General features: G+C 40.1%; 6 protein-coding genes across 6 annotated transcripts; 4 read left to right on the top strand and 2 right to left on the bottom strand.

Moving 5' to 3' along the window:
- The first annotated feature begins 3,110 nt into the window (after positions 1–3,110).
- On the top strand, positions 3,111–3,933 carry LOC115264611 (histone H1-like). The gene has a single exon (XM_029868485.2). The coding sequence runs from the start codon at positions 3,138–3,140 to the stop codon at positions 3,804–3,806; it is 669 nt and encodes a 222-aa protein (XP_029724345.1). The 5' UTR covers positions 3,111–3,137; the 3' UTR covers positions 3,807–3,933.
- An 887-nt stretch (positions 3,934–4,820) lies between these two features.
- LOC115264614 (histone H4) lies at positions 4,821–5,250 on the bottom strand. The gene has a single exon (XM_029868489.2). The coding sequence runs from the start codon at positions 5,182–5,184 to the stop codon at positions 4,873–4,875; it is 312 nt and encodes a 103-aa protein (XP_029724349.1). The 5' UTR covers positions 5,185–5,250; the 3' UTR covers positions 4,821–4,872.
- A 146-nt stretch (positions 5,251–5,396) lies between these two features.
- On the top strand, positions 5,397–5,855 carry LOC134291667 (histone H3). Its single transcript, XM_062859703.1, has one exon. The coding sequence runs from the start codon at positions 5,436–5,438 to the stop codon at positions 5,844–5,846; it is 411 nt and encodes a 136-aa protein (XP_062715687.1). The 5' UTR covers positions 5,397–5,435; the 3' UTR covers positions 5,847–5,855.
- Positions 5,856–8,680: 2,825 nt separating this feature from the next.
- On the bottom strand, positions 8,681–9,135 carry LOC115264612 (histone H2A). Its single transcript, XM_029868486.2, has one exon. It carries the CDS (start codon positions 9,065–9,067, stop codon positions 8,693–8,695), a length of 375 nt encoding a protein of 124 aa, XP_029724346.1. The 5' UTR covers positions 9,068–9,135; the 3' UTR covers positions 8,681–8,692.
- Positions 9,136–9,288: 153 nt separating this feature from the next.
- LOC115264613 (histone H2B) lies at positions 9,289–9,757 on the top strand. The gene has a single exon (XM_029868487.2). The coding sequence runs from the start codon at positions 9,326–9,328 to the stop codon at positions 9,698–9,700; it is 375 nt and encodes a 124-aa protein (XP_029724347.1). The 5' UTR covers positions 9,289–9,325; the 3' UTR covers positions 9,701–9,757.
- Positions 9,758–10,541: 784 nt separating this feature from the next.
- LOC109431252 (uncharacterized) lies at positions 10,542–12,837 on the top strand. Its single transcript, XM_019707480.3, has 3 exons — positions 10,542–10,977; positions 11,029–12,315; positions 12,380–12,837. The coding sequence occupies exons 1-3, from the start codon at positions 10,951–10,953 to the stop codon at positions 12,599–12,601; spliced, it is 1,536 nt and encodes a 511-aa protein (XP_019563025.1). The 5' UTR covers positions 10,542–10,950; the 3' UTR covers positions 12,602–12,837.
- Positions 12,838–22,198: the final 9,361 nt, after the last annotated feature.

Below are 22,198 nucleotides of genomic sequence, written 5' to 3'. Positions count from 1 at the left end.
GACCACGGTCCATACAAATTTAATTTTCTTTGTATGAACGAAAGACCACGCGAGGGAGGGGGGGGGGGGTCGGAATCTCCCAAAAAATGACCACGTGGTTTATGGACAGCCCCTTTCGGTAACTGTGTTTTTAACCCTAAAAGGGATACCTGGGGTCCATTGGACCCCAGGCGCCTTTTAGAGCTCTTCTTTGATGGAACACACTCAGCGAGGTGACGAAACTGAGGCCATGAAGGTATCCCTTTTAGGGTTAAGTGGCAAAAAATGAAGAAACTAACAATACAGTTACCCAAAGTTTTGCTCAAACAGCATCAAATTAGGTAAGGAATCATAATACCCACACTTTTTGATCCATTTCATTGCAGAAACGGAGAATTTACCTTCTCGCCAAACAATAATTCCACTCATTACTTCAATTCTAGTTGAAACGGCATCCCATAGTAAAAACAATGACCGGCACAAAAAAAAAGATCCAGTGGTTAAAGTTTCTAATAAACTTAATGCAAAAATAATAAAACATACCTTTCAATGAATGCACTTCATCCATTTTTCATTGTTTTAGTAGTCTGTGTTGAAAAATGTTTTTGTGGAATACAGTGATTTCTAATTAGATTGGGAAAGTTTCATGAAAATAAGGTATGAAAGAAAAATGATCCACTTAGCAATTAGTTCTGAAAGTTCAAAATTTTACCAAATTTTCCCACGTTTTCGTTTGTTTGTGTACGCTATTATGATGTTTTTGACATATTAAATTTATTTTGACATATTTTTTCTTAATTTTAGTATGATATGGGGTGAATTTATTCTTAGCATGGTGAGTATCATGGGTCAATGTTCTCTAAACTACAGAAATGATTCTTTGATAACTTAAAACACACTTATGTTTGTGTATCGCAATGATCACCTGCATCCTTATGGTAAAGCTTGCTAGAGGTATATTCTATCATATATCTAGATAATCACAAATGTATTAAAAGTGGTACACACGGTGTATATTCATAATATTACAACATTATATTCATAATAAAACAAAATGCACGAGTCGTAACACTCGACTGTATTCAAACCCCCTCACCCCCCCCCCCCCTCTTCCCCCTAGAGCGTTACGTAAGTTGTGGACGGCGCCTGAGGGTCTTGATATCACCTTTTGGAATCTTATCCATGATAGCATCCAATAGGTTGTAAAATTTCCTTTTGTCTTGCATTCCAATAGCATCGCTTGGCGCGTAACATTGGATCAGTGCCCAGGTCGCACTACCAGGTTAGCACACAACTCTTAGCTGGTGGTCTTTGTCATCGATTGACCTGTGGAAGCATGTGGTAGGCACCTGTGAAGACCAGACCTATGTTGTACGCTCCTTGTCAACTCACCATTTTGCAGCCCTTCGGATGACCAAGCCCATCCTTCATGGCCTCAGTTTCGTCACCCCGCTGAGTGTGTTCCATCAAAGACGAGTTCTGAAAGGTGCCTGGGGTCCAATGGACCCCAGGTATCCCTTTTAGGGTTAATAAAACAAAACAAGATATAAAACAAGTTATGCTCGGGATGTCCAGGAACCCGTGTGGCTCATCTCTTCCGAATAACCAATCGTAACGCAATCGCGAGGAGACCAGAATAAAGCGATCAGGCGCCACAATCGCAGGCGCTTAATCGAAGAAGAGCCATGCGCCCCCATCACATTCATGTATTGTGGAAGTTGTGGATGTCCAGAAGTGGTGGAGTGCTGCACGATGGAGGGCACCTAACAAAATGGCCAGGCCACTTTAAGGAAGTGGGAGATAAAAGGAGCAAAAAGTACAAGGAACAAGAGATACAAGCGCTGGGCAAAAAAGGGTTCTCCGCCGAGCAGTGCTGTGGTTTTTTTTAGTTTTATGTCCGGAAATTCTCTGCCCTTGAGATACGTAAAGCTATCTGAGTCAGGGAGTCAGAGTACTACTCCTGACTAACTTACCCGATGATTACAGAATATAAATATTGCATAAACATGGACACAGAAATAATGGATAATCAAATTAAAAAATCGTAATATAGAAGTATTGAGAATACGTCAATAATCCACGATAGTTCATTTATTATTATTGGTGAATTAAATGAATAAATAGAACATCCCGAGGGAGACTCGAGTACCCTAAATTTCAAACATCTGTTCTAAAAATTCACCACTTGTTCTAAAAAACTTAGGCTGCCAAATAACTGTTGAGAAATAGTTTTCCAAGTTTTAAGTTAATTCAATTGACGACAATCGTAGGTTTCATTCAAGAAGGCACAGCTCTAATAATAAAATTTTTAGGATTTGATACCAAAGGATGGAAGCTATTCGAATTTCTATGTCACATAAATATGTTCCGATATGCGTTACAAAACTTTTGGCAGAAAATTAAAAACTATTGTTATGCTATGTCCATTGTCCAGCATGAAATGGCTTATCTACAAATCCTTTCATATTTCGATTCAATTCCCATAATTGAAAAATGATAATAAAGATTCCAATATCTTTCATTTACTGATGAAAGAAAACGAGTAAATCTTCTAGTCATGCAAGTATGTTTGTTCTAGATTACTTTACTATTTTCAATATAAATTTGTTTGTAGGTACAAGAATAAAGTAAGTTGAACTACACTAGCAAGAGTAGCGTACTGAAAGCAGGGAAACTTCAGCATTTATTTATGCATTAAAAACCATAATTTTAAATAAAATCTACTTTGCCTTCAGTAGGGAAACTATTCTACTATTGGTTCAAATTGATAACTTATTCTTCTAAATTGTTTTAATACGTATTTTATGATATTTTTCAAAAAATGTTAATTGACTATGAAAGAGATCTCACATTGAATCATGAGTATGAACCAATTTTAAAAACCGAACATGTATAATATTAAACAAAATCGAAAGCCTAACATTAAAGTTATAGTCTCGGAATTTAATTGGTGTAATTATTAGATGTACTGTTTGTATAAATTGTGTTTAAGTAATTGTTTGTCAATAGTTTTCCAAATAATTTATTTCCCGTAAATTTTCTTTTAATATCATGCGTTCCTAACACAGACATCAACATTGAGGCTCATGCAGTTCTTGATTTCATACACATTCGTTTTATTCAACGCTCGAGTGAAACTAAATCCAGTTTCAATCAAGATGACTGAAACCACCACCGAAGTTGCCGCCGTGGCCCCAGCTGCTGCCTCGCCAGCCAAGGCCCCGAAGAAGACCAAAGCCGCCAAAGGAGACACCAAGAAGCCAAAAAAGCCAGCCACTCATCCACCAGCGAACGAAATGGTCTTGGCCGCTCTCAAGAATCTGAAGGAACGGAAGGGATCTTCACTGCAGGCCGTCAAGAAGTACATCGGGGCCAATTACAAGTGCGACGTGGCCAAGTTGTCCATTTTCATCAGGAAGGCTCTGAAAGCTGGCGTCGAGAAGGGCACCTACGTTCAGACCAAGGGAACCGGTGCTTCCGGATCGTTCAAGCTGAAGGACAAGAAGGCTGCAGCTGAGAAGAAGCCCAAGAAGGCTTCAGGTGAGAAAAAGAAGGCTGCCAAGAAGCCAGCTGCGAAGAAAGCCACTGGTGAGAAAAAGGCCAAGAAGCCTGCTGCCAAGAAACCAGCTGGTGAGAAGAAGGCCAAAGCAGCCGGTGCCAAGGCCGCCAAGAAAGCCGGAACAGTGAAGAAGGCTGCTGCTCCCAAGCAAAAGGCTACCAAACCATCGAAAGCTGCTGCCAAGAAGCCCAAGACTCCCAAGCCGAAAAAGGCTGCTCCAGCTAAGAAACCTGCTCCGAAAAAAGCAGCTGCTAAGAGCAAGAAGTAAGCGTGGGTTCAACGCCGTAAGTGGAAAATCGTACAAAAAACAGTCCTTTTCAGGACTACCAGCATGATCTCACTAAAGAGTTATAAGTTGAAAATGATTCCTGATCCTGATATTTAATGTCTTCTAGTCATAAATTTGAATTTCACATTTCTTCTTAACTGGTACATGTATTGAGTTTTGAATGATAGATTCAATGCGACGTCGTTTTGTTTCATATAAAAACGGACCTTGCTATCTAGTATGAAACCCAGTATTACAATGCATAACCTTCCTCTTTTGAAACACTTGCAAAAAAAGTTATTTAATTTCAGCATTAAGAGGATGAAGTGTGGTCTTAGGTAACAACCATGTCTGACAGATAGTTGAAATTGACAGGTCCGATTCAAATTGAAAGGTCAATTATTTCTTTGCTTAGCGTAAAATACTGCAAAAGAGTCCAAACACTAAAAATTAGATTATATAACTTCTGTTCCATCAAACTCTCATATGAGATTGAATTTATACCGTGCCCTTAAGGCTGCAACTTGGTGTGTAACTTATTATTGGATATGCTAGCAGTAACGGCCAACGAAATGTATCCTTTAAGGACAGACTTGTTAGAATCCCAAAATGGCCACCACAATGGACGACTTTGGCACCTACTCACGTTTTCGAGGGCACAAATATTTTCGTGAACAAAACCAGTGCACCTGATCTTCTTATTTTAGGCATATTACAAGTGAACAAGAACAGAATAATAAAATGTAGTGTTGTTTAAAGCTTGCTTCTTGAAATTTATGCATCTGAAGTTCTAATGCACTTTTGAAACGAAATTTCAAGACGTTTGTCCTTAACGAATTCAAAGGCCGAATCATAATGCGTTCTCATGTTTTCGGAAATCAAAGCAATTGATTTTCTAGTGTATTGTAGAGGTATAAAAATAATCTCAAAAAATCGCATAACTAGTAACCTAGTTTTTGAAACAAGGATACAACAAGAAAATTAAATGGAAAACTCTTTTAAGGAATACGGCTTGTAGCCCTGAGAAGGGCTGTTTTGTTTTGAAAATTTCTGTTGCTGACACAGCTTAACCTCCGAAACCGTACAGAGTACGTCCCTGGCGCTTCAGAGCATACACAACATCCATAGCGGTGACGGTCTTGCGCTTGGCATGTTCAGTGTAGGTGACGGCGTCACGGATCACGTTTTCCAGGAACACTTTCAGCACGCCACGAGTTTCCTCGTAGATCAGACCGGAGATACGCTTGACTCCACCACGCCGAGCCAGACGACGAATGGCGGGCTTTGTGATACCCTGGATGTTATCACGTAGAACTTTGCGATGACGCTTGGCGCCACCTTTTCCAAGACCTTTTCCTCCTTTGCCGCGGCCAGTCATTGCTGCTTACTTGGGATAATGTGCGTTGTGCCGACTCGAACGAATGAAATCAAACTGATGCCTGTTCAGATGCTTGCACCCTAATTTATACTGTAAAACGACGGTTGAATTTTCTTTTTGCTCTCTCTCGCCTACCTATACCAATCTGCATCTATCCAGACTCGAGAGACAGTATAAAAGCAACCCGCATTGCCGTTCAGGCATCATTTTCAGTCTTTATTCGATCGTGTTCAGTTAACAATCAACCAGCAATGGCTCGTACAAAGCAGACCGCTCGTAAGTCTACTGGAGGAAAGGCTCCACGCAAACAGTTGGCCACCAAAGCAGCTCGCAAGAGTGCCCCAGCCACCGGAGGAGTGAAAAAGCCTCATCGCTACCGGCCAGGAACTGTTGCCCTGCGTGAGATTCGTCGTTATCAGAAGTCCACCGAGCTGTTGATCCGCAAGTTGCCTTTCCAACGCCTGGTCCGTGAAATCGCCCAGGACTTCAAAACTGATCTGCGCTTCCAGAGCTCGGCCGTTATGGCTCTGCAGGAAGCCAGCGAAGCCTATCTGGTTGGATTGTTTGAAGATACCAATCTGTGCGCCATCCATGCCAAGCGTGTCACGATTATGCCAAAGGACATCCAGCTGGCACGTCGTATCCGTGGTGAACGTGCTTAAGTTCAGTGACTCTCGTGATCTCAGAACACAATTTTGACCAAAACCAAACGGCCCTTCTCAGGGCCACAACTATACTTCTAGAAAGAGTTATAAGTTTATTTCCCCTTATTAGTATTATTGGTCCAAATGCAAAAGCTTAGTAAGAAAGGAATTAAAATACGGTTCGTTGTTGTAACAACTTTTACATACTTTGGCTTATATTGTTTGTTTAATCAAAACAAACTGAATAACGTTGGTTTAATTGTCAATCATCGGAAACACACACATACGACAGTTTTTACAAGTAACATGCATCACATTTAGATAATTTCATCAAAAACAGGGTAATTCAAACGCACAATTGAATGTGTTGCACTCAATTTGAAATCTTAATTTCCTTTCAACGATGCAATTTGTTTTCAGTTAGCTCCCTCATTCAAATGCCAGAAAAGTTCGTTATTCAAAATGGCTGAAGTGGTATCCCGACGCTATGAGTTTACCCTTCCCCTGGGCAATATAATTAAGGGTGTTTTTCAAATTAGATGTATGGGTAATTATTGAGGTATATTCTTCATGTTTCGTACTTGTGCTATGACGTTAACAGTTAGTGATTCAGAACTCATATTCTTGATGGGGTGCGTATTAATAGGATTTATCTTTACGATTTTGCTCTTTTCTGGAGGGATAATTTACCTAAATAAATTAGTAACAGTCCTTAAAGTGTTTATGATTCTTCGCATAACACACGTCATTTCTTGAAATATTTCAAGCCATTTCTTCAATTTCACCTCGCTTTGTTCTTTCTTATTTTTGTCATCGTTAAACCCTGACACGTATTATGTGTGTGTTCAATCGAGTTCAACGATGTGTATGTAAGTTGCTGTAAAACTTTAAAATCAGCCTTTTGAGATTGAAATTTATACATTTTTCCAACATTTGGCACCAAAACCATAAAAATGACTCATTATGAGTTGTGCTAGTCGTGCACGAAGCGGAAACCAAACATTTGAAAGTAGGTAGTAAATCCCCAACTAACAATTGCAAGTCACAAACAAGCAAGCTTGCTGAATTGTTGCTTAATAATGGTAATGATAGCTGAACTAAAATTATGCTCAATACGTAACTGTTTAAATGATTTTTCATTTGAGAAAATAGTCAATGTTCGACTTTCCTCATCGGTATCAACAATGATAAATTAAAACACTTTTCAAAAGTTTAACAAGAAATTTATTCGACAAGCATTGATTCTTTAACAAAAGAGTTTAACAAAACATTTGTCTGCATCTTATCAAGCTGATGTATCGATAAGCATATGCTCCTGAACAATATACTTTTCACTTGTCAAATAAACGCCTTCAGCCCGTCATAGTTTGACTCGCAACTTTGTTCGGATTATGGGATAAATCATGGCTAAAACTGTTTAGACAATTTAGGACGCGCGCCATCAAGCAACCGAAACTGGACCGCGCTCACGCTGTATACGACGAGCGAGGATTTTTGGTAGTGTTGTACTTTATACAACAGCGCGCGTCCTGAAGAGTTAAAGAACCAAAATTTTAAACGAATCACATAAAATAAAACAGAATAGAATCATGTAGTTTAACCACAAACTTATTTAGTTTAGCATTGAGTGCCAAGAGACGTAATCAACGTAAAAATGAGGCAATTATTTATTATTATTAGTAGGTAACAAGATATATTGTACCTTGATTATTATTTTTTTAGTTCGATTGTATGAGACGCTTGGGTCTATGCATTCGACATTTCAGTGCTGAATATCGTTCCCACAATCACCTAGATAATCAAACAGCATTCAGAAATTGACAAATTTCAAGTATCCCTAAACATCCTTATGCACTATTTATTGAACATAATATCAAGATTCCATGACAAAAACATAAATAAAAAATGCTTAACAGATCTTCGACTGAGCATGAGTAGATAACCTGAACAGATGCTGTGAATGCACCACGTCTAAGACCATACCGCATCACATATTGTCATACATTTTTAAAGATCGATATTTAATAATAAAAATAAAAAAAATATTCATATCGCAATTAGTTCGTCTGGAAACAATATCTTCAATAAGGACCAACACTTTTTGGCCGCATTCGATACAAGTTTTCTCACCGTGCGATAAAAATACTGACAGCGAAATCAGAATGGAAAACACGTGTTTTGGGCTGAACAGCTGTTGAAGCATAAGGCGTTGTTCAGTTGATTAGCACGTGCTGTGCTAATTCACCACTGCTGAACACAAGTTCAGGAGTGATCATTATTGAGTCATGGGAAGATTATGTTTTGCTTCGGGTGCTGCATCTCACCATCTCTAGGATGGCGCAGATAGGAAGGCATGCGGCTGGCGATTGACAGGTCTCGAGTTCTAATCCGGATTTAGGTAATTTTATATGTAATTCTTATTTCATAATAGGTGTTCTCAACATGAGAGCAAATAATTACTCTCGTGAGAGTTCAAAATTTTTGCTTTTTTTTATTTTCAGTCATTTTTGTCAAAGCTGAATAACAACTTTCTTGTACATTTGTAAAACGTTTTGAACAACAAAAAATCACATATCACATAAAATTGGTGCACAACATGATGCTTTATAACTTCTCCAAATTTGTGTGAACAAAACCCGAACATAGGTTGTACGTGAAAATAATTCAAATGTTATTCAACATTATGCTGAATTAATTCGTCATAATGGTGCCTGTTAAATGAGTGATTGTTAGTTGGGTCATCACTAGATATTTTCATCAACACAGCACCTTTATAAAATTACTTTCCAAAATAACTCTTTCACTCAATATCTATGGTCGTCCTGATAAGGACGGTTTTTGTTGCAACGATGTCGATAGATGATTTAGGCCTTCTTTTCGGTTTTCTTGGGCAACAGCACTGCCTGAATGTTAGGCAGTACGCCACCCTGTGCGATGGTCACTCCAGACAGAAGCTTGTTCAATTCCTCGTCGTTGCGGATGGCCAACTGTAGATGACGTGGGATAATACGGGTCTTCTTGTTATCACGGGCAGCATTTCCTGCCAGTTCAAGCACTTCAGCAGCCAGATATTCCATCACGGCTGCCAGATAGACTGGAGCACCGGCACCAACGCGCTCTGCATAATTACCCTTCCTGAGCAGACGATGAATACGACCGACTGGGAATTGCAAACCGGCGCGATTCGAGCGGGACTTTGCCTTTCCCTTAACTTTTCCTCCTTTGCCACGGCCAGACATTATGATAGTGATGTGTAGAACGGGTGCTAACGATACGATATACGAAACAGTGCTGATGGGAAAACGAATATTCACGTTTATTTTATACATTCGTTATGGTACACGACTCCAATACAGGGATGGACAAAAGAGTAGTAGGTATACGTAATGCAGAAAAGGGGCTGAGTGTCCGTTACTATTCTAGGGGTATAAAAGAGCAGGCAATCGCCTGGGTAGAATCATTCGTTTCTCGATTCCAGAGTATACAGTCGTACGAAAATGGCACCGAAGACCAGTGGAAAGGCCGCCAAGAAGTCCGGCAAGGCTCAGAAGAGCGTTGTCAAGGGAGACAAGAAGAAGAAGAAGCAACGCAGGAAGGAAAGCTACGCCATCTATATCTACAAGGTGCTAAAGCAGGTCCACCCTGATACCGGTGTTTCGTCGAAGGCCATGAGCATCATGAACAGCTTCGTCAACGACATCTTCGAACGGATCGCTGCTGAGGCATCCCGTCTGGCTCACTACAACAAGCGCTCGACTATCACATCCCGCGAAATCCAGACCGCTGTGCGTCTGTTGTTGCCAGGAGAATTGGCCAAGCACGCCGTCTCGGAGGGTACCAAGGCTGTTACCAAGTACACCAGCTCCAAGTAAAGGTGTTGCCTGCAAGAAACAATCTGACAAAAACGGCCCTTCTCAGGGCCACAGAAATGTTCTAAAAGAGTTATATTTGGTTTAATTTTCTAGTTATACACGCATAAAAGTGGAAAACGTGCAACATTAGCTTGGATCCAGTGGTACCGTAATATCGGGTGAAATCACCCACCACAGTTTTAGGCTTTCAATGCAACGCTTTAAAATGTTTACGTTGGTAGATATCAGCAATCAACGCAACTAAAACTGTTACTACTTTGTCAATTTGCAGACGAAATTGATAAGTCGATACAGTGACTTTGTGAGTGCTGATAAAATGCTTACCAACCGTTTTAACTAGACAATACACAATTCATATCTTATAACGATTGTAGCACTAGAAATTACAGCCCATTGTAGCGAGCAACCTTCACAAGGACAAGGCATAGCGCGAAATTTTAAACGTTATCATCTCGATATTGTATTTTTGAAAATAGCCGTAACGACGAAACTAGTTGATCGATTTACAAACTTTAAAAAAAATATATTGTTCGTATGTATTCCAAATTCTAAAGCACACCTCTCTTTTTTCTTGCCACAGTACGGAGCTGAGAAGGAATCAAATGGAGCTTGGTGTGCAAAATCTCTTGACCATTCCGGTCAAGGAAACAAAGGGCGATGAACGAAAACTACGAAAGATGCCCTCAAGTCGATCAATTTCGGCCAAAATCACGGTACATGCTATCTCTGGAAATTTCATGTGGTTTGAAAATGAATGAGTTGTAGTGGAATAAAGAGTCACTGCTCACTGGCCATAAGGTGTCACAAACCCTAGTTAATGTTACTCGTTGACTTAGTGTTAGTGAAGGCTATGAAACTTAAATACCTAAGCAGCAGGCACTCTCATGAACGCACCGTTAGGTACCGTTACCGTAATTCAACATCTACGCAGCAAGCGCCAGACGTTACCAACTCAACGTGGTGGTACATGAGTGAACTAATCGTAGTCTGGCTATGTTTGTTGATTACCTGTTGCACGGTCATGGTCAACTTATCTGTTTTCCTGGGTTCAGCCTATCAAAAGTTATTTTTGTTTGTAAACACCAGCGAAATAATCACAACTAGTGCCTGTTATCGCCCAATCGATTCAAAGACATTTCAGCATGTTTACTATCGGGAACCCGTCCAGTTCGTTAGCACTACGCGAATGAGCACATGCTGCCTCATTTTCACTTTGACTGTGCTCACGTAAGGTGCCAGTGATCGAGCCAATGGAGATCAATTGTTTTCCCAGCGAGGTATGGTGTTTTCCCAGTAGAAGCATATTTGTACTGATAGATTTGTTTTAGGTGCTTTGCTGTATATTCGACTTTCTCACGTGGAATGATCGAAAGCGTGCCTCTCTGGTATGTCGTCGTTGGAATGGAATCATCAATTCAGATCGCTATCTGCGTCAGTCCAAGTTGGTCCTGTACAACTATACTAAAGTGCAATTCTTCTCAGGAGTTGAAGTCGGTCTCGTCAATACTCAAAGAAACATAGAATTTCACTCAAGCCCCATGCTGGATACAGACGAACTCCTATCGACAATAAACGAGGCCTTCCCAAGTGGCGAGGCGGTCGTTGAGTGTGTTGATCTATTCCTAAGATCCGATCATGAGCAACTCTGCAACTTAGTGATAGTGAATCTACCAAAGCTCAAACAACTGAAGCGTTTGAACATCTTAGCCAACGAGGGTTTTAAAACATTGAAAAAAGAGCTGCTTCTTGAAAACGAGACCTTGGAAATATTGAAACTATCGTTTTATCAAAACACACCGTGCCATCTTCAAACTCCAAATCTCCGTTCGTTGGACTTAGTGATAAGATATCCAAGTGATAGCCAGCTGTTGTATGCAGTTAGTCATCAGCTGAAAGAGTTAACGGTTACCTTCCAGTCCAAAGACTTGGTTGCACAGCTGTTCACATGCAGCTTCGAAAACCTGGAGAAGCTGAACATTTCCATTGAAAATGATAAATATCTACCATACACTGTTTCGCGAGCTCCGATCATCTGCTGGCATGAAATTCAAGCGTTCATAAATTCAATACGAGGCCTAAAAAGACTAGAAGTGGTGGACAAATGTAACATGCTTCGGCACAACTATTTGAAAGTTTTCACGCACGCAGAAAACTTAGAATATCTTTCTGTTAATTACATAATACTTGATTGGACAATAGTTGAATTTGTCTCCGCCTTCAAAAACCTTCGCTATCTAAACCTACGAGGATGTTCAACTGCTGGAGAACCCATTCTTCTGGATTTACCCCATCTTGAAGAGCTCCAGATGCCTTACAAACATTACGCCACGTTACCATGCTCAAATCTTCGCAATCTGACGACGCTTACTTACAGCAGCTCGCAAAAGAATCACGCTCAGTTCATCCATCAAATCACCAAAACTTTCGCAAACTTGAGAACTCTGAATCTATTAAATTTTGACTATGAGCTATCCTCAAACTCATTCGAATTCCTAGATCACCTAACACTCCTGAAAACATTGACCATTCGAGATATGTCAGTGTCGAATGAACTCTTCATGAAATGCCCTCCATTACCGACTCTGCAGAAACTTGAGCTCAGAACTATTGTGACGGTAAGAACATAGCCAAAATTATGAACCTACTCCATTTAAAACAATCTTTTTCTTCCCTTCGTAGGAAATCTCGCTGCTGGATTGCTTTCCGGAAAAGCTCAAGCATCTGTACAAGCTGGATATCCACAACTGTTTTTTCTACATTTTCACCAACGATGAATCGAAATCTTCCATTACGTTCGAGCGATTGAGAAAGCTAATGCCTCGCTGTCGGATATCGACGATTGACTCGACCGTCTTCACAAACGAGCAATATGACCAAAACCCGATCTACATTCCCGGCTGAAGAGCGATGGTATTGTGAAAAAAAAAAAAGTTTTTCGTTTGTTCTTCTGTAGATTGTGTGCTGTTTGTTGTTCAATTTCATGAATAGCTACTACGATAACTTTGTGATAACATGTTTTAGAAGTAATTTTTAAAGTGGAACATGCATTACTAAGTGATGTTGTAGGTTTATTCTTAGCTTATGTGAGTAGAATAGAAATAAAATTAATCATATGTTCTTGTTTAGTCATTATTATATACCCTTTTTTCATCTATGTCTATAAGCACAAATTTCCGAACATGCATTTGGAGTTGATACTGATACCTGTGCCTATGAGGTCACCGATTCAAGTTTCTACCCGACTAACATTTCATGTAAATTTAAAGGTCTACAAGGCTCTTTGAATACGGCTTCAAGCTTCCCGACTAGAAAATTATATCAAGTTTATATCATATTGCATTATGATGTTATGATGTTTCTATAACCTTTGTTTGAAAATTGACAATACACAAGCTCTTCAAAGTTTGTATGGGAATTACTATGGGAAAATGACTTTTTTCATTCACTTTACCGTAGCATTTTTTCAACTGCCCTAGAGTGTTAGTTGGCCCTTGGTACTCCCACGCTACTCTATCAGCTTCAACTCTACCGAAGACCACATTCAAATCGGACGCTTCATTAATAAGTTATTGATTTTTATCCAGAATGAAAATCTTTGATCATGGTGGTTACACTATTCGATGGACATCACTGCAGTTTGCCTTGAAACATAGTAGCCATGATTTATGTGTGCTATCTTTGGCGCCATGTGCATCAATGTTGCCTGCTGGGAAGCTGAACGATAACTGTTAAAGTTTTTCCAGTTGGATAAAAATCGATAACTAATTATTGCGACGTCCGATTTGAATGTTGTCTTCGGCAAAGTTGTAACTGATAGAGTAGCCTAGGAGTAGGGAATCGCGCTACTTGGGCGCTGGCTTATATTTTCGTCTGTTTTCCGCTATAACTCAGTCAAATTTGAACCGATTGACACATTTCTTGGAATACGATGAGATTCAATTGGAATACGGTGAGAAGTCATTTGGTTCAAAATTGACTGAGTGATAGTTGAAAACAGACGAATATAGAAGCCACCGCCCAAGTGGCGCGATACCCTAATATACATAGATGACCGTACATTTTGTAGTTGCTACTCCGTCATTTACTAGGACAAGCATAGTTTCAATGCACACATAACTAACAAATGGAGCTTAGGGCTGGCTTACTATTTCCAGTGTGTATATTCGAGAATCCTAAGAAAAGAACTTAGTGTTCTTTTACTACTTTCAAAGCTATTAAATGAAGGGCTTGCTTTGCTTACCATTGCATTGATTTGTATATCGTATACCCGGAATGAGAATCGATCCTTTAATTTAGACTTTATATAAAAGTCGACGTTTACCTGATACTACTTTATTGTAGATCGTTTCATGCGTGTGAGCAATTACGACTCTTTCGAGTAACATTTTTACAGCTTTTGGTGTGAAACATTTTAGCTGAAATTTAATTATCGGGAAATTGGTACAAAACTTTGGAACTTCTGTGTACAAGATCTGGTTTTCTGATTCATAGAAGAGTCCTAAAGAACATTGGCGTAGCTAGCTTTTTCCTTTTCCTTACTCACTCTCCTAAACAAACGCGTGAAAGAGCGGGATGCGAGAGGGGGCCTGTGCCCCCTCTTTCATCCTTCCCTTTCTCGTGTTTGTTTAGGAGAGTGAGCGAAAAAAAAAGATAAAGCTAGCTACGCCAATGCTAAAGAACATACTTTGTATTAGATAGATTTGTAAATCAAACGAATCTATATTTAATATTGATAATTTTGTGAAAATGTATGTATACAAATTCAAAAAAGTGCCCACTGAACAATAACTTCTGAGTTTTTATTGGCATAAACAGAACAAGGAATTTAAATGTTATATGAAAAATTGAAAAACGAAAGAACAAATCCCAACAACTTGTTTTGTTTATTTTTATAGTGTTAGATTCATATAATGGAAATTGGATGGCTTTGCACATTTTCAAATGGTAGTCTAGATGATTTTTTTTCATTGCAAAGATATTCAATAAGTCTTATTAATCATGACCAAATTTAACTTATAGGATTCTGAAGGAATTCTGGCTCCACTGTATAAATTTGTGAGAAACACGCTAAACAGATGAAAAAGAAAGTAATTAGAAAAAGTTTTTTTCCTTCGAAGTGCAAATCTTGCGATCTATATGTGCTATTAGACAATTTGATATATTGTCTTTCAGACAATTTTCCAAAAGTCAGCCTTAGATCACTTTTTTGTAGGTCTTGCCATTTTCGAGCCGCACTGATTTAAAAAAAAATCGATAAAAAAACTTTCGCTCTTTTCAAATGTTGGTCTCGAATCTATACTAACATTTGAAAAGCGAAAGTTTTTCTATCGTTTTTTTTTTTCAATCAGTATGGCTTACGTATCGTAGCGCTGCAGAAGGTGTGTTGGACAGGATCCATGGTGTGAACGTTTAGAGTTAATCAACCCAAAATTATTGTTGAACAGTAGAAGAACAAAACACTCTTAAGCTTAATTTTAAACAAAAACGCATACTACGCGCAGCTCGAACACGAGTACGACCGCTGCCCAAGCCACGTTGTCGATATCATCATAGGAGACCTAAACGATCAGGTAGGCCAGGAGGAGCAATTCAGACCGACGATTAGAAAGTTCAGCGCCCACCTGCTGATGCGAGGTATGCACTTCCAACGGAATCGCAAAAGTAATTTTTGTTCGGTGCATTATTTTTTCGTGACCGGAATGGTCAAGAAATTTAGCACAGCAAGCCCCATTTGAGTTGACGTTTCGTTTCAGCTCCGTACTAAGATCCGGAATAAAGCAACGCTTTATTATTTCTTGAGCGACCCCTCAATGTTATATACACGATTGGAGTGTTGGGTTCGATTAAACTAATTACTAAATAACGAATTATAACCGAGACTTGTGATACGGTAAATAAGTAGTAATGAAACGCGCGTCCGTCCGGGTGTGCAGTCAGTAAGTAAACTGATGTTTATTGTATTGTCTCCACTGCTGTACCAGACAGCCAGTGGTGTAGCTAGGGGTGGATGCTACAGTTCTCCCCCTTTTAGTTATAAACACATTTACAATTTTGTATTCAGCAAAACTTAACTGCCGTAAGCATCTCTTTAAACAGTTCAATTCAACGGCTAAACTTAACTACCGCGAAACAATTGCAAATCGGTGAAACAAGCATACCGGAAACTAATTCAGCTTAAATGTCTTCATGACAAGTTACAGTTCAAACAAACAAACAAACATAAACAAACGAAACTAGTAATATTCAAAGTCAATATCTTTCTTCAGACGCTTAGGTCGCTTAGAACGCTTGACCAACTCCTGTCGGTTCTTCGATGGTGACGAACGATTCTGCATACGACTTGACGGGCCGGCCTGCGGTTCGACTTGTTCGGGCGGCAAACTTGACGATTCTCGTTGATCTTCCTCTCGTGACAAACTTCGTCGGCGCGGAACACTAACCTCCGCGTCAGGACCACGAGCTGTGACCCCGTTACGATCGTCTCCGTCACGGTAGATAAAAGATTCGGATGGAAAACCGTAAAATTCGTCTTCGTCGTCGCTAAACCTTTCGTCATCGTCCTCTCTAGTACGTTTTCTTCGTTGAATCCTCTCGCTCCTTCCCAAGACCAAACCTCGGCGCTTCGGGGTGCCAACCAACTTGAGCTGATTGCGGTGAGCAGAGTAAACTCTTCCTCCAACAGAAACCTGAAAGACATTTGAGGAGATACGTTTGAGAAATTTGGCTTCTAACCATCGTCTGATATCCGTAGGTCTGAAATTTTTGTAGTAAACTATATCTCCAGGACGCAACTTGTCAATCCAGTCATGCTTCTTAAACTTAGGACTATGTACAACACACTTATCCACTTCCTTGGGCTTCGTCGAATGATGCTTAAAACTATTCTTTGGATGGATCAAATCCAACAGCGTCTTCGGCTTAAAACTAAACAAACGTTCGGATGGAAATGTTCTTCCGTCCTCTAAACAAGTATTCCGGTAACCAAACAAGAAATACGAAACCAGGTCTTCAGTACTCAAACCAGTCATATCCGGATCCAGTAGAAACTTCTTTAAACCTTCCTTGACTACTCGAACCATGCGCTCCGCCTGTCCGTTGCTCGATGGGTTGTACGGTGGACTCTTCATCACCTTCACTCCATGTTTTTCGAAGAAAACTATAAACTCTTTCGAACTAAACGGTGGTCCGCCATCTGTAACTACTACGTCAGGTAACCCAAACCTAGCGAACACGCTCATAAACTTTGAAATGACTCTCCTGGCATCTGTTCCAAACTTCATGTACTCAACTTCCAACCATTTAGAAAAACTGTCCACAATGACCAGGAAAACCTTGTTGTCGAAGTAGAAGAAGTCTGCATGAATACGTGTAAACGGTTTTGTTGTAGGAATCCAACTGGAACTTGGTACTGGCTTTGCAACTGCATTCATCTGGCAACACACACTACATGATTTGACGAAACTTTCGATGTCATTGTTCATTCCATACCAGTAAACTGTCCTTCTAGCCATCTGCTTGATCTTGGTGATTCCTGAGTGATTCTTGTGCAACAGCTTCAACATCTGCTTTTGTAAACTAGCAGGAATAAACACACGATACTGGTACAATAAACAACCTTCGACCAGTTCAAGATCTTGATGCTGTGCATAAACGTCCAAAAAACTACGCTCCAACTTCTTCGGCCAACCATGCTTCATGTAGAAAACTATTGTCTGTATAAACTCATCTTGTTTTGACTCGCTGGCAATTAAAACATGGTCCAAAGGAAACTCATCGTAAACGTTCAAACTTTTGATAAACTCTCGTTGCAACGAAACTGGAACTTCATCTGGCAAAGGAAACCTTGAGCAAAAGTCTGCATTGCCCATCTTCGCTGACGGTCTGTAAACAATGTCGAAATCGTAGATATTCAGTTCCATTACATATCTTTGCAGACGCGTTACGAACAACGAATTTTTGCCTTCTTTGCCAAATATGCCGATCAACGGTTTGTGATCTGTATACACAGTAAACTTTTTTCCAAACAAAAACTTGTGAAACTTCTTTATGGTACTCACAACGGCCAACGCTTCCAAGTGTAAAATTGGATAGGACTTCTGCGAGTTAGTTAAACTGAAGGAGGTAAAACAAATGGGCCTCTCTTCTCCATTGATTTTGTGAGCAATCACGCCACCTAACCCATAACTGCTAGCATCTGTTACAACAACAACAGGCTTTTGTGGATCAAAAAACTCAAGTAGCTTTGAAGACAACAAACATTGCTTACTTTCGTTAAACACTCGATGACACTCATCGGTCCAGACAAACTTAACGTCTTTCTTTAGTAAACGATACAAACAGCTTAAACGTGAGGATAGATTTGGGATAAACTTACCGTAGTAATTTATCAAACCAAGAAACGCTTTCAACTCGGTGACGTTATTCGGAACATTAGCTTTCCGAATCGTTTCGACCTTTTCTGGACACGGCAACAAACCTCTATCGGTTAAAATGTGACCCAAAAATGGCAAACTTGTCACAAACCATTTGCATTTCTGCAAATTTACTTTAATGTTGGCTTTAGAAAGTCGTTCCAAAACCAAGTAAAGCTTTCTTAAACAGTCCTCGTAATCCTCACCAGCTATTAAAACATCGTCTAAGTAGCAATAAACTCCGTCTATGCCTTGCAAAACTTGATCCATGACTCGCTGAAAAATAGCAGCACTTGAAGAAGCACCTTGTGGTAAACGATTATACGAAAACAAACCTTTGATCGTATTAATCACCATAATTTTCCTAGACTTTTTCGACAACATTAACTGTGTATACGCTCCGGCAAGATCTAAGGAACAAAAAACTTTAGCACCGGCTAGTGAAGCAAACATATCCTGTGTCAACGGCAGCGGATAGGTGTTCGGAATGATCACCTTGTTGATCGAAACCTTGCAGTCGATCACCATCCTGATACCACCGTCTTTCTTCACTACAACGATCACCGGCGATGCCCACTCGCTTGCATCGATCGGTGTTATGACGCCATCTTTCTCCAAACTGTCCAAATGTTAAACAACCTTGTCCTTTAAACGCAATGGAACGTCATACGCACGTTTGAAAATCGGTGATGCTCCTTTCTTCAACACTAGATCCGCCTCAAAACCTTTGATGGGAGTAAACAACGACTTATCAAAAACATTGGCAAACTTACCCTTGATATCGTCCACGACACGTTCCTCCGACATCGGCAACGACAGCTGATTCAGGTTTGAACTACTGCCGAACGCACTCCTCCATTCTGGGAAAAAGATGTCCAGCCAATCTCGTCCAAGTAACGGTGTGAACGAGCTCCCACAGCGCAAAACAACTAGTTTGACGAACTTCCGACGTCCGTTCAACTCCACCTGCACTGGAATCTGTCCTTCGACCACCAAACGACTTCCGTTGATCACCGCTAATTTCTTCGTACACTTCTGCATCGGAATATCGGCGAATTCTCCCTCGTAGTTGTCCTTGCTGACTACGGAAACTGCAGCTCCACAGTCTATCTCCATGTTCAGACGAATCCCCTCGACCAACACTGATCGGAAACACGGCTCGTTGATTTTGCCGATGGAAGAGATCATCAAGCACTCCATGTCCTCATCGTCCGAGACAGATCTGTTCAACCGCCGACGTAAACTCTTCGTGTACTCCGTCATCTTCGGTTTTTCTGCAGGAGAATCCACAAACTTCACAGATTTCTTGTCTTTGTTCTTCAGGTCGTAGCAGAAGCGGCGTGTGTGACCATCTCTGCCACAGAAACTGCAATGAAACTTCCGTGATCGGGATGAAGAACGATTTCCACGGTTAGACGAAACTGGACTACGGCTCCTGTACCGCTTGCTTGCTCCACGGCTCCGACTCCTACTACGGTATCCACCACGTGAAACTGCTGGCTCTTGTCGCTTTCCAAGCCTGTTCAAAACACTCACTCGACCGGATTCACGAGAAACTAGCTTTCGGTTCGCTCCAGCTAACTCTCTGTTGATGATGATCTTCTCCGCCTTGGCTAGCGTCAAACCTTCCTCATCAAACAAACGCTGTTGAACATCCGGGTCGCGAATTCCACACACAAGCTTGTCGCGGATTGCGATGTCCTTGAACTCGCCAAACTCACACATCACCGCTTGCAGCTTCACAGCTAGGATGAAATCCTCCGCACTTTCGGTAGAACCTTGGACTCGTTGATAAAACTTGTAACGCTGGATCATGTCGCTCTCTGTCTTGTCGTATCGCTTCTTCAACGCATCAGTAATCTCCTTGAACGTCACTGTCTTCAAGTCCTTTCCAGGAAACAGAAGCTTCAACTCGCTGTAGACTTCCTTGCCGCATGCCGCCAAAAACGATGCTTTTTGTTCATTCGGATCCGCCATCTTGTTGTCGATGAAGATCCATTCCATCTGCTCCAGGTACTGGCTAAACGGAATCGTACCGGGCACGTACGGCTCAACGTGATTCACTAACGGCATACTGACAGCAAATAACAAACGACGAAAACTAGAAAACGATTTGATGAATTATTACACAAAACCAAACTAGATTTTTTTTTTCAGTGTAATAATCGAAAAAAACTGATCAAAACAAACAGTTGATAAAATAAATGCAAAAACTTAAAAACTTTTTTGCGAAAACTTTTTGTCCTATTTTTCAACAGTTTTGACCCACAGTGCAAACTATGTTGTTACTGTGTCAACATGAAAACTTTCAAACTGTTTTCAAATGATCGTACTCAACGACAAACTTTATCAACGAAACGTGAAACAAACAAACCAAACTGTTGTTGTCGCTCAAAACTAGCATAAACTATGAGCCTCTGCACGAATGTGGCGTACTGCTCACTCCCACAGAAAACTTGAAAACAATTCGCACAGTAAAAGTCAAATGTGACTTTTACTGTGCGCGGTGTTTTCAAATTTTCTGTGGGAGTGAGCAGGACAGGGCAAATTCATGCAGAGGCTCATTTCTGCTTTTTCCTCTGAGCATAAACTATGCAACGATGTCGCACAACAATCTGCGAAACAATTTTTGTTGCGGGGAAACTTGACGCAACACTGTGTGACAAACTACAATGTTGGATGAAACAAACTACTCGTACGTGACAAAAATGTTCGGCTGCGACTAAAAGTCGTTCGTGTTTACAACACACAAAGCCAGATCACTGTACGGACACAAAATGAAACACAATTTCTTTGCTTGCTAGGCAGAAGAAAATGGTTCAGAAACTCACTTTGTGCATGCAATTAAAACTCAATTTCTCCGTATATTTCCACTTATCGTAGGGACAAACTTACGGTTTTTGCAGCAAACCTGGGCAAAGTGATGAAACAAACCAACTCCGGCGGTGTAAGTACCGCGCAAACTGTTGCTGTTCCCTCCGCCGCACAATGGTCGGAAAAAGATAAAGTTCGGCCAAAACTCTTTTTATGTGTTTAATCGAAGTTATAGGTTGCCCAGATATGGTATATAGTGTTTTTAGTGTTTAAAAAGAGGTATTCAAAAATTACGTAATTTCAATAATTTCAAAAACAGTGAAAATCAGTAAACTCCATATTTTTTGCGTTTTTTGTTAGAAAATCAATTCGGATTTAAATAAATGATCATCTTTCGATCAAATCCAATCAAGTTTGTTCAAAACGTGTGAAAAATGTGGAAAGATAAATTTTATTTCAGTAAAAAATGGAAAAATAACGTAAAATATATGAAAAAACATGACTTTTTTAAAAAGCTCTAATTTGAAAAACTGCAAATTTCTGCAAAATATTTAAACGTTTTTAGGCAGCTCTAAGCATGATGTTTAAGATGTACTATTCGAAATTGCGGCGACACGTGACGACACGAACCGTTTTTTAACTTAAAAATTCCCAAAATTTCTAAGGTACAATATATGAAAATTTGAAAAGTTTTGTGACATATTAATTTTGAATCATACGTGCATTCAAACAGTCCAATAACAAGCTTTCATATGCTGGATAACTTAAAACATATATTCCATTCTCAAAACATTATTATTTTACTTTTTTCGAATAATTCATTTTTCAATTTTATGACTTAGGCCACTTTGGCAGTAAAAATGTCATTGAAATACAAAAGCTAGTATTCTTTTAATTAATAATCATAAAAGTACAGTACATTAACTTTGTTATAAGGTGAAATAAAGTTTAAAATTATCAATTTCGTTTTTTGGGAGTTTTGGCCGCCCCTTTGTATGGAGCCCGACCAATGTGCGTCGTCGCAAAGGGATGAATGGGGAATGGGCTGGCTCACAGTAAAACGCCCAACAGCAGATGAATACGCCAATTTATCACTGGCAAACCGGAAAACTTGCACTTTTTTAACACTTCCCGGGACGCGAAACAACTCCACTTCTCGTCGCCACTGTTATTGTCGCGCTTATCTTTTATTAGAGTCCTGCGGCGGTCGTACGCTCGCAAGGCATACCGCCGCATGACAGTCGCAAGGCAAAACAGAAGAAAAAGTGTTCCC

The sequence above is a fragment of the Aedes albopictus genome, chromosome 3, assembly GCF_035046485.1.
Source record: "Aedes albopictus strain Foshan chromosome 3, AalbF5, whole genome shotgun sequence".
Taxonomy (NCBI): domain Eukaryota; kingdom Metazoa; phylum Arthropoda; class Insecta; order Diptera; family Culicidae; genus Aedes; species Aedes albopictus.
The sequence above is the reverse complement of the archived record's forward strand: the minus strand, read 5'-3'. Positions and strand labels throughout refer to the sequence as shown.